The sequence below is a fragment of the Manacus candei genome, unplaced genomic scaffold, assembly GCF_025592945.1.
Source record: "Manacus candei isolate 608988 ecotype Guabito, Panama unplaced genomic scaffold, ASM2559294v1 h1tg000017l, whole genome shotgun sequence".
Lineage (NCBI taxonomy): Eukaryota > Metazoa > Chordata > Aves > Passeriformes > Pipridae > Manacus > Manacus candei.
In genome coordinates, this window is record NW_026138065.1 from 31,967,916 (window position 1) to 31,980,350 (window position 12,435).

The window sequence follows — 12,435 nt, forward strand, 5'->3', positions numbered from 1 at the left end:
TTTCCCCTCTGTTTGTAAGCTGATGTTATTATATAGGAGCAGCACTGCTGAATTTAGAGGCTGCAGTTTGGAATTTTTACATAGCAAAGACATTCATGATGGATTAGGTGCATCAGTTCTTTTAGCTTGGCTAATTTAATTTTCATTAGCATTTTTCTTTCCCTCCTAATATTATTTCCTTCCCCCTCCTTGAAAGTTTCTGTGTAGAAGAGCTGAGATTCAGTGGTGGGTTCTGTGGAGCCATCTGTTCCCAGCTGTGCTCTGCAGCAGTGCAGGCTCCTGCCATCCCCTGTGCGTGTCCATTGTTTAACACCCCCCTCTGAACTTTCCTCCTTTATTTCCTGGCATCGTTACCCATCTTGCAAAAGGCTTTTTGGCAGTGTTGGATGTGCTATGCTCTCTGTTAGCACCTGAAAATTAGGAGCTCCCCCTCCAGCCTCCCTTACCTCTGCCCTCTGTGTCACCTGGAGACCCTCCTGTGCCACCACACGGATGGTCAGCTGAGGTCAGGGAGCTCATGCAGAAATTATTTTGGCCTGGATTTCTGTGGTCCTCCACCCACCTATGCCCACAGAGCAGGTGATGGGACTCGTGGGAGGGAGAAGCAGTGGCCATCACCTCCCCACAGCAGTACAGACCTTGGTGGCCATTCTCATGGCCTTAGGAGAGGACATGTGGTAACATGGCTAATATTACTTTTTAGAGGAGGGAGGCTTTGCTGATCCTCGTGGAGCTGTACAAACACAAATACTGCATGCTGATCATCCCACCAGTGCTGTAATCTGCACCAAGATGTCACTTCCAAGGCATAAAGGGATTAACAGAGCCTTTTTGCGAAAAGGAAAAGCCTGCCTCTACCCCTAGATGGTTTTAAGCAATTGGTTAGTTTAAACAGTTCCCAGGTTTAGGTAAAAAGATCCTGTTGAAGCAGTATAGCTCATCTCAGCATGGAGAAATCCAATCAGGCCACCACATGGAGGAGTCACAGGAATGAAGAAGGAAACGTGGGAGTCCTGGTAAGGACTCTCCAGATTGATGAGGACATGGGTACAGAGCCACCCTGCTCTCACCACTGTACTGTGGGATTGCTGTGCTGCCTGGGGGAGCAGCCTTAGTCGCTGGGGCTTGTGGTTTGGGGTTTTTTCCCCTTACGACGTTCTGGTTTTCCCTTATAAGTACCTGATGCAAAGACTTTTCCTTTCACTGAAGTGATGCTCTAGCCCAGTGGCACAGTAAGGGCAAGGGAAGAGGGTATCATATGGGAAGGAAATGTTGTGTGGACCCACTCACAGCCTCTGGTCCTGGACTGAGTTTGAGTAAAATGGGTGGTACTGTCTTAGCTCAGTCCTCCTCTGACTTTTGCAGACGTTTGTCTTTGTATCTGTCCAAATGCCTTCTTTTGCAGAGATGTCTGGTGCCTTGTATGTGGCAAATAGTGAAACAGGAAAATCTCACTGAGGTTTCCCCCTTACCACATCTGAGTTTGCCGTGTCATTTAACCGTGTCTGATTCTCATATATTCTTTTTACTCCTCAAAGCGAACTGTTAAACCACATCTGTGGTCCACGCAGAACTGACCAGTGTTACCAGAATCGGGTTTAGCAGGAGTTTAATGGAGATGATCTTGTGCACCAAATTCTTGTAAATGTTCCCTGAGTTTTGCTGACTTCAGCCAGCACAGCCACCAGCATCTTTCTGGCACTGAAAGCTGTAACCACAAAAACTTAAAATAAAAAAAAAAAAACATAGCAGTAAAACCAGCTAGCTTTCTGCACTTTATATTGGTATTTTTGTAAGGGATGACTACACTCCAAACATTTGAGAAATTCTAGTCCTGTTCTGGTATTAGAAAAGTCTGAATCCATGCTTATTGTAGTGGTTGTGTACAGCCAATTTGTCTTCAAACTGTACTGGAATATGATCTAACACAAAGCTTTTTCAGACTCTTTGCTAAGGAGTAGAACTAGATTCAGCTCCAACCATCCTCAGTGGATGAGAGTGGCAAAATGTTTCAAAAACGTATAGAAGCAATTTTCTACAAGACAATTTCTGTCTTCGGTGATAGGAAACAAACAGAAATTTGACAAAACATTTTCTTCCGTGCCTTTATCTTACCATGACAAATTAAAAGCTTATGCTCAGGAGACAGGACACTCAAATCTTAAAAGATTTTTCATGCTGAACCTTTTTCTTAATACTTGAAATAGGCTGTCATGAGTATATAGGGCACAGTCAGAGGTGGATGGAAAATATCAGCTGTTTCCTTTTCTAAATTTCTTGAATAGAGAGAGAAAGGTGTTTTGAGACAAAAATTAGGATTTGTGCCGTTCCACTCTCTGTGAAACTCGAAAGTGCTGTATCTCTTTAGGCTTTAAAAAATAAAAAAAACTGGAGGGGAAAGGAAGCATTTGTTCTGGTCTGGCAAGATTAAGCTGAGGGAGTTCTGGGAGACTATATTTTATCTTAATTTCTTTGGAAAGGTGGAAGTCTCTTTGCCATGCATCTGAAATAACTCTCAGACTTCCTCTTTGTGAAGTTCCTAAACAGCGGAGGCTCTGCAGATAAGCTCCAGGCCGGCGCTGAGCTCGGAATCACTCCCTTACTACGTTGTTTCACCAGCTTTATCATTTTTCCTTTCTGTATTGATAACACAGCTGTGCCTCCCCCTCTACCAGTGAATGGAACGGGTCAAGTGAGGAAGGTCTGGCTTGTACTCGGGCTCCCAAGGGAATGCACCTGGGCGGAGCACTCCAAGGGCTCTGACTGCCTTTGGGGAGCTCTTTGCGGGAGTTTCGGCTGGAGGAGGTCGGGCTGTGGCACAGGAGGATGCAGCCTGCTGGCTGTCATTTTTCCAGGCTCATCCTCAAGCCATGAATTGGTGCAGAGCTGTTTTTCTTGTCCTGGGAATGGTGGGGATGCCTTCTCAGATGGCCATGTGGCAATGGGCTCCTCTTTAACATGTCCCGAAGCTGCTGTGAGGAGTAGAGAGCAGGTTGGTTTGCAGAGGGCTTGTGCTTTGCAAAGGCCAAGCAGGCGTTGGTTTTTGATTCCTTTAGAACTATTACTTGCAAAACTAATTGTTCAACATCATGATACTTCTGTTCCCCCCCTGCCTCATGTAACAGTTAAAATCCTAGAGAGAATAAAAAACCCCCATCTTGTCTTGCTTGACCCACAATTGTTTTTGACAGCAAACTTGCAGATCCTTTAACTGGCTGAGAGCACTTCTGGAAGTTTTAAGGGACAGAGCTCCATAATTTCCCTTTGGCAACCGATTTCTGACAAGCTGCTACGGATTGTATTGCTTCGTAATTCTGAGAGGAATCTTTCTTCTTTTTCGTAGTCACCCTTGGGTATTGCATCACGTGGGATGAACCTATTCTGTTGAAGCCATTAGAGGCAAGTTGATCAGTCCAGTTCAGGAGCAGGAGAAGGCTTCTTTTTCTCAAAGTTTTCTGATAGATTCTTATCTATGCCTATTACTTGGGTATCTGATTTGCCTTCTTGTGTAACAAATCCATTTCAATGAGAAGTAAACTGCAGCAAATGATTAACATAATCTTCTTTACTAATGACTAGGGCTTTTTAATTTAATGAGTCACTTCTAGAAGTCTGAGGGGGAAACAAGGACACAGTTTTTCCTTTTTTAAAATTACCACAGTGCCATCACTTGCCTGTAGAAGCACGGTGTTGTTTCTTATAGCAGCCATACCACACATATGGTACGTCTGCTCGCTCAGATACGTACGGCTCCCTTGCAACAGGAAATGTGTTGCACAGGTTTTATAAAATGACTCTTATGGTCATGATTAACGATTTTGTTATCCAGGCAGTGAAACCACAAGACTTTGGGGCCGCCATAGCAATCACAAAGCTCTGGTACGTGCAGCACAAATGTCTCATAATTGAGCATTTGAGGGCATGTTGAAACAGAGTTTCTTATCAGACTCCCTGTTCCAACTTTAGTTTTGGGTTCATTTCTCTTTTGTGACTACTGGGCATGTTTTCAATAGCTTCCCCTCAAAACCAAATGCTGGAGCTGGATTGGTTTCAACAGGTTTTAGAAGACAGTGTTTCTCTGACAGGCCAGTGGCTCAGTGTTTTGGGACCTGATTTCCCGTTGGTGAAATAGCTTGGCTCTGGACAGCATGTCCTTTCTAGGTGTATTCCTGTAGGCGAGTGTGTTGTAGTTGGATGACCTGCAGCAAACCTCTCATGTTTCCACTCTTGACCATCCTCCCCAAAAGTTTCCCTGCTACGCTGATGGTAGAAAATCCCAGCCAAGACCCAATCTTGTCATGAGGGACAGGAATTGTTCACTGCTTCCCTCACTAACAAAGTCTTGCCATCATTTGTTCATAGTGACACTTGGCTGAAGATGAGTGTTGCCTTTTCTTTGAGAACATACCTGACTTTATCTGGTCACCAAGTCCAGTTTTGGTCCCAGTGGAGTGGTACTGAGAGAACAGTACACTTTTGAAGGCCTGAAGCATCATCATGTCTGATCCTTGGATACTTATTTTCTTCTGAGGGTTTCCCTATGGCTTCTTGAACCACATTTTAACTGTAGGCACCATCAGAGGTACCTCGTTCTGCCTGAACCTTATCTGAGCCAGTTCCAGTGAATGCCTCAGAATCTTCCCTTCTGAAGGATACTAAAAGAATAATCTCTTCCTGCTCCCACGTCCATGGGACTCACAGTCCAGTAGACTTCTCTTCCCATCTTCTCCCCCGTGATCTCTTTCCCAGGCTGGAGGGACCCAGGGTATTTAGTTAGCTGTTGTTGAGAAGCCATCCCATATCCTCTGTTGTCCTGGCCATGCTTCTGTCACCTTGCCATGGTGGAAATAACCTCTATTGATGCAGGGTGGAGGGGAACCAGGACTGCAGACAGATTGGGGAAGCACAGCAGATAGATACAATGCCTTGGTGATTGTTGCTTCTACTTGTTTTTTTTTTTAATCTGTCACAGAGCTGCCTGTTTTAATCCCAAAACCTCTTTCCTGAGCAGCAATAACTGGCTCAGAGTGCATAATTGCACATGTCAGATCAAGGTGTCTACGTCACATTGCACTTCAGGGGTTTTTTTTTAACATCCAATCTCTCAGCATTATGAGATTCTTAAGCAAGTTTTCAGGGTCAGCTTTCATTCTGAATAACTTAAGTTTCATCAGAAAATTGTGTCATCTTGTTCATCTCTCTCAGGTCATTGATGAGTATTCTCACCAGCACAGGTGAGGAGCCCATGGGGTTCAGTGGTGACCTTCTGCTTGGGAGGTGGGTATTTTCTACCTTTTTTTTTTCTTTTTCCTCAATCTTCAAACCATTTATATGTGTCAAGACCTCTCTTCTCCTATGGAAGTTTGAAGCTCCCATGAGGGACCTTGTTGGAAAGTAACAGTGCTTATCCCAGCTGATGGTCAGCAAGATAACCCTGCCTTTGTTAACCAGCTGCTGCCTTTAACGTCGCCAACCAGGAGTCAGCATGAACTTTGTCATGGACCAGTGAGCAGAGCCCTGGTCTTGGATAGCTTTATTTCCCCTTTCTGGGCTCTCAAGAGTAAGTATTTGTGTTGGCAAACTGCCCCTCTAATCTGAGGACATTGAATGTGGAAATGCAGCAATTTTTAATAAGGTGAAAGCGGAGAGCAGAGCCACGGCCTCTGTGGTGTGCTGCAAACAGGTTTTGTAGCCGTGTCAACACATGTGGAGGAGAGGCTCAGTTGCCCTGACGGGTCTAAAGGTGTGGAGGAAAGCAAAGGTAGATACGAATCGGGCAAGATAAAAATCACTACAACCTCCTTTCCAGTTGCCTGTTGCAGAAATGCTGCCTTCCCCCAGAGGCAGTGAATAGCCCTGCTCGGAGGGCTGGTTATAGCTCCCAGCTGCCCTGCTGAGATTATCTAGGAGTTATATCCAGTTTGGGTGGGATTTTTATTTTCATGTAGGACAGCGAGGGAGTGCAGGACAGTATGTGCAACCACCTCCAGTTGGGTAATTTTCCCAGGCTTCGTTGTTCCACCCATGAGCACCCATGATGTTTTCAGAGCGAGTCCACAAAAGGCTTGTCCCAGCAGGGCTCAGTCACGGATACAGTGAAGGCGAAGGATTCTACTGGCTGCCATGGCACGGTTTTAAGGCCTGCCTCCTTTTTGGTTCATGTCAGTCAAAATTTAACTTTGAGAGCAAGCTGAGGCTGCCCGGACTATGGGGTGTGCACCATGTACAGCTCTGAAAAAAAAAAGGTACTCGTATGAGTACCAACATGGTTGTTGTAACTAAATCCTAGCTCTCCTCGGGTTTTTCAAACAGATTGTAAGCTTAATTCTATCATGAAGTATTTGTAAAAGCTGCTCGTTTTCTTTTGAAATGTCCCCAAAATGTGCTGTTTATTGTAGGATCTGAAGTTACGGGTGCAAGACTTGGCTTTGAAGGGTTTAAACCCCAGATGTGAAGTGCCGTTGTATAATAAGATATGAAGACTGGGCTGATAAAACCACTTTTTTAGAAGAGCCTGAATATTGGTGCAGTTCCATTTTAGAGGTGTTAGCTGTGTTAAGAGTTGATCTGCTTGTACATACTTGTTTAAAAAAAAAGGCAAAAAAACAACCAAAGCAAACACATGCCTTAAAAGTCTGTTCCTAGTGGGTGGGTCAGCCATTCAAAACTCATCCTGCTTGTTGTACCTCTCAGATAACCCTGACTGGCTTTACATCACACTGCAAACATCTGTGTATTTGCTTTAAACAAAGTAAGTTGGGAGTTCAGTGCTTTTTAAGTGCTATACCAGTAAAAGAGAACCAACATCTATTTCTGTGTTGTGACACTTCAAGGTATTCTCATCTTTGGACAGAGTCTTGCAGAGCATTGTTTTATTTACCAAATACCCACAATGAGGGTGCTTGTATTCTTGGAGTAAAAAAAGTGTCTAGGACGATTCATTGGAAAACAGTGTTTAGAGAGTGCATTCTTGACAAGGAGAGAAGGTTTTTCAGGTAAAACCAGTCTTCTACTACTGATACAATTCTCTGCTCCCAAGGTTGTGTCTCTAGCTAACTGTGGAGGCAAATGGAAACCTTTCTCTTGGACTTGTAGCTGCAACACATCTTGTTAGTTGAGGGGGGGGATGGGGTTAATTTTTTTCTTATTTCAAAGCAGCAATGTTTTAGGCACGTTCCATGCTACAGCTGTTCTGATCGTTGTGCATGGAGGCTCTTTTTTTCCTGCTTCCGGTTTGCTGGTGCATTTCACAGCTGTCCATTGATATTCATGGTAATATGAAAGAGCCCAAAAGCTATAAATAGAATTAACAGGCAAAATCCTGAATTTCTAGATATCGTATGGCAACTATACTAACCTAGGAAGGGCCGTGGAGAGAGGATGGCTAAAACTGTTATCCCACTGTGTATTTCTGCAGGAGGAAAAATACATATGTTAAGAAGATGCAGGTATTGGCAACAGCATGTTATTATGTGATATTTCACCCTTTCATGATCATTGTTGCATAATGTTGTAACTAATTAACCTAAAGAAAGTGCTCACCCTGAGCCAGGAACGTATAAAAACTCAACCAGCGTTCATTGCACGTTAGAGAGCAGTGACAAAACGAGAAGGAAAATAAACCCTGAACTTTTTAAAGGAAAGCTGATTTTTTCAAGTAACCTGTGATGAACTGGAATTTGGTGAGTGTTTAGAGAACGTGTAAAGGTTAACAAAATTGCCAGTGTTTTTGTAGCCTGGGTAGATGCTCTGTCTGAGCCCGCAGAACTTAACACGATTGCATCATTTGATGGAGTTTAACTTTCCTCCTCAGAGGGAGCTTCTAGTGACGACTCATCGTCCTGCCATGCCCAGGATAACAAATAACATGCCAAGCAAATACAAGTGGTGTTGGTGAATATGTCACGGGCAGGCTATGGCATATTATTTTTCCATGTGTGTGGCGACAGCTTTTATGGCCTGGCAACAGATCTGCCTCTTTCAAGTATTTTATGTGAAACTTTATGAAGCCTCCAGCCGTCAGGTGTTGCCAATATTGCAGGTGTGCACAAAGTCAGTGAGTGGCAAAACATCTCCTAATACCGTGTGTGGTAACAGCTGAATGTGTGACCATTTCCCCCCTCCCCTTTCCATTTAAAACAGAATGCTACAGATAGCTCCTCCAACTCCTCTCAGAAAAGGGAACAGCCTGTGCGAACTCTGGCTTCTCCTGCATCCTGCGAACATCGAAGAATTTGCACTCGTGGACACCTTCACGACCATTATAGCTCTGACCACTACCATCTAGAACAAGTAAGGTTTCTTCCCGGTGTTGCTACCTCGAGGTCTGTGTCTCTGCCAGAGCTAAGACTGGTGGTTTTCCCCCACATCCCTGAAAGACACCCCCCCGCTTCCACTCTCCCTGTTTCCCTCTCGGTTAACTTTAAATGGCTTCCAGTTATTAAAAACTAAGCGGGGGGGAGAGGAGGGATTACACTGTGGTTTAATGTGTGACACTGTACCAGGTGCACACAGGCCACTGTAGGACTGTGACAGTTGTACTCACTCCTGAGCCAAAGGCTGAAACTCTTGTGATGGATCACGGAGAAGGGCGTACAAAAAAGGAAAGACAAAATTGTTAAATATTGGTTCTTCATGAAGCAAGGAGACAGCTGTTGCCAGTAGCTAAGAGAGCTTATTTATCTTTTCTCTCTCTTCCTCTCCATTCCTACTTCCACAGTCAGTACCACGGTCCTACCGGCACGTCAACTTTCCAGACGATGATGAGGAGATAGTGCGCATCAATCCTCGGGAAAAGATCTGGATGACTGGATATGAGGATTATCGCCATGCCCCAGCACGAGGAAAGAACTTTGATCCTGATGACATGGACTCCTACGTACGTTTTGCCAAAAGCGAGGCCTCAAAACACGAATACACTTATCCTTACGTAGACAACTCGGACTTTGACCTGGGCGAAGATATCAAGGGTGCTGTGATAAAGACTCAACCTGTCAAATTCAAGCCCAGGCGGAAGGAAGACGGTGAGAGGTCGCGGTGCGTGTACTGCAGGGACATGTTCAACCACGAGGAGAACAAACGGGGTCAGTGCCAGGATGCTCCAGACCGCGTCAAGACTTGCATCCATCGAGTGAGCTGTATGTGGTGCGCAGACACTATGCTCTATCACTGTATGTCCGACCCAGAAGGAGACTATACGGATCCTTGCTCGTGCGACACCAGTGATGAAATGTTTTGCCTCCGGTGGATGGCCCTTATCGCCTTGTCTTTCATTGCTCCATGTATGTGCTGTTACTTGCCGCTTCGGGCTTGTTACCACTGTGGGGTCATGTGCAGGTGCTGTGGTGGAAAACACAAAGCTGCTGGATGACTACAGATGCATTCAAAGTGTTACGTTTCTCCTGTAGTTCAAGGAACACGTTGGTTTTGGAGCATTGAGATCACTCATTTTGATGCAGCCACTGTGCCCGACAGCATCTGGGAACCACCAGTTTGGATCACTTTACATTGGGTCGTCTGGGGCTCACACTGCATTGATTTGCTCATCAACTGTTCTAACTAACTAACCTACAGCATAGACTTTTGTATTATTAATCTGTAATCAAAACAGACTGTCTTGTACATGTTTATATTTTATTTTTTTTTTTCATTTAAAATGAGTTTGAGAGAAGAACTGCTTTAAATGGTGGTGGATTGTAGAACATCTCCAGGTTGTGTCTGTCTTGCCTCCGCTTGTGTGGTACCATCAGCGTGTTAGCAAGCTTTGACATTTCTAGAAATGGGGCGGTGTAGTGGATGGAATCTCACTCGGAAGATATTTTAACTTGCCGTCAAGTTATTGTGTGTGTATAGAAGGTGTGCTAGTAACAAACTTGTACCACAACACAGTATTTCTGTCACTGGTTTTCTTTGGGTTTTTTGTTCTGTTTTCCAAAGCTAAAATAGCCATCTAAGCTGCAGTTCCTCTTTTAGAGTCCATCGTCATTTCCTTCAGCAAACATCTTAAATTATTTCTCTGTTCGCAAAGCTCTGTGAGCAGAAAGCTCATAGTCACATAACCATTGAGAATCTGGAAGTCCTCCTTACCTGTAATCATTTCAGACCACTACTTGAAAGGGAAACTTAAAATTTTAGTGTTTTCTTTTTTCCCTAAATAACATTGGAAAAATAAAACTGTGTTTTCAGAGCTCTGCCCAAAAAGAAAGGGAACTTCTTCATTAGCCAGCAGTGTAATGATCTGTGAATAAAACACTAAGGTTCCAGATGAGGAAAATTGTTGATATGCAAAGAATTACTAACAATGCAATGTCAAAAGCACTATTATGGCAATTCTGGGGAAATGCTGCATTACGTGGTGGATTATATGGAAAATCGTGTTTGCTTGTTTTCTGTATACATGAGCATGAGAACATACGCGTCCACTGTAGAAACAACATTTAGCAATCTAAACAGGTATTTAAAAATCCAAAGCCAGGATCTTAACTACCACTTCCAGCTTGTGACCTGTGGTCCCAATCCTCCAGATACTTACACGTCTCAACGTACTGCGCGCGCAGCCGGCGTCTCTGTGAGTCTGTGTGTAGGATGAAGCATGTGAGTCTTTGCAGGAGCCAGACCAAAGCGTCTGCCTGGCTTTCCCCCTCCCCAGTTCACCACCCAGGTTTATCAAGTGGATGCATAAGGTGCATACAGCAGGATGCTATTACTTTAATTTTTTTTTTATTTTTTTTTTTTTTAATGTCATGTTGTCTTGTGTACAAGGCTTGTAATTAGCTTGGAAAAAGAGTATTTTTCTAATATATTACAAGGAATAGCCAAATAATTTTTATTAAAAAATAAAAAAACTGATTTAGCGCAGTGAGCTCTAACTAGCATAGTACAATCCGAATACTTTGAGGCAGCTAGGGATTGGCTTGTCAAAGCTGGCACTGCTGTTCCTGCCATAATTTCTTTCTGCAGTAAATTGCCAGTGGGCGCATGTCCTTTCCCTCCCTCTATTGCACATTGACATCAGTCTTAAAAGAGAGGAATTTTTTTTTTAATAATTAATTTGCCAAATAAATGTAAAAGGAACGCTTGCCATTCTTTCTTGGTGGAATGTCCCGACGGTTCCTCTGAGAGTTAATCACAGCTTTCTAGTCAACCATGAATTAAGTATGCAATGTGCTTATTATACACTATAGAGTTGGGTAGGTTTAATTCATAGCAGTTACTGGGGATTTTTTCAGTTGGAGAAAAAAATTGAATGATAGTGGAAAAGGGATGGAGTGTTACACTCTGGGTGATGTGTCTGGGTTTGCTGAGTGAAATATAAATATTTTGTGCCTAATAGCAGTTGACAAATCTCTCAATGGTGTCTAGTAAACATCAAGCCAGCCTCGTAAAAAAAATAATTAATGAAACAACCTTTTCCTTTTATTTCTGTTCTCAAAAGTTGTTTCATGTAAACAAACATCTGTAAGATCTTCTCTCTATAAAGCACAACACTACAAAAAGATCTTACAGTTTTTTGTCCGGTCTTGAAGTGCCCCTATTTATTTAAATAAAGTAGACATACTCCATGCCTTTCTGTATGTCTGAAAATAAAAGTTTAAAAAAAAAGTCCCTCTTTTTTTATTTTATTTTTCCTCCCCCTCCTCCTTCCTCCCTCTTCTCTTGGGTTTTTGTAATACTTGTAGATTTTGCTGCGTGCGTTATTTGGTTTGTGATGGCAGTGGTGTAAGGGCACAAGGATAGAAATGGGTGGTTTTTTGTAAATATTTCTCCTTAATTTCCACACTGCTGCTGAACAGTGTGTAGCGTTCTCCCAGTCAGCTTTGCAATACTGACATCAATCATTTGAGAGAAATTATTCAGATTTTATTTTTGTATCTGTGGTAACAAAAACATTAACCAGTTTTTTTTTTCCTGTTGTGGAAAGGTTTTGGTTTTTTGTTTCTTTATTTTTTTTTCCAAGCTATTGCTCACATTAACAAATTAAAGTGCCTGAAGCCTCATCATTATGTATCTATATACTAAAAGTTAAAACCCTGTTGTATTGATTTTTATAAGCCTTTTTACCTCTGTGTAAAAAAAAATATATATACAAGTGTATGATGTACATTTTAGTTCTTAACTTCTTTTTTTATTGTTTCTAATATGTATGATCAGTGTAGCTATTGCTTTAAAATGTACCATGTAAATATAAATACATCATATCAAAATGATGCCGTTTATTGTCAAAATGATGCTGTTCATTGTTATTCGGATGCCCGGGAAATGAGGGGAAAATGGAATGGGGGCATCTCTGAAGCTACCTGGGGGTTTCTGAGGAAAAATATTGATTTATTTCACATTTTTGGGTGGTAAAGGCTGCTAGCCTTGGGCACGGGCTGTTCTCGCCGAGACACAGTGGGGAGGACGAGGACAGGTGTTTTTCCAAGTGGTTTTTGGGTG

General features: G+C 43.0%; 1 protein-coding gene across 2 annotated transcripts in view; it reads left to right on the plus strand.

Annotated features, from left to right (window-relative positions):
• Window positions 1-12,203, plus strand: part of SPRED2 (sprouty related EVH1 domain containing 2) — a 60,149-nt gene extending 47,946 nt beyond the window's left edge. For both annotated transcript variants that reach the window (XM_051783495.1, XM_051783496.1), the window contains exons 5-6: window positions 8,143-8,292; window positions 8,720-12,203. In XM_051783495.1, the coding sequence (XP_051639455.1) occupies window positions 8,143-8,292; window positions 8,720-9,370 (801 nt within the window). In that variant the 3' untranslated portion in view covers window positions 9,371-12,203. The remainder of the gene's footprint in view (window positions 1-8,142; window positions 8,293-8,719) is intronic.
• Window positions 12,204-12,435: the final 232 nt, after the last annotated feature.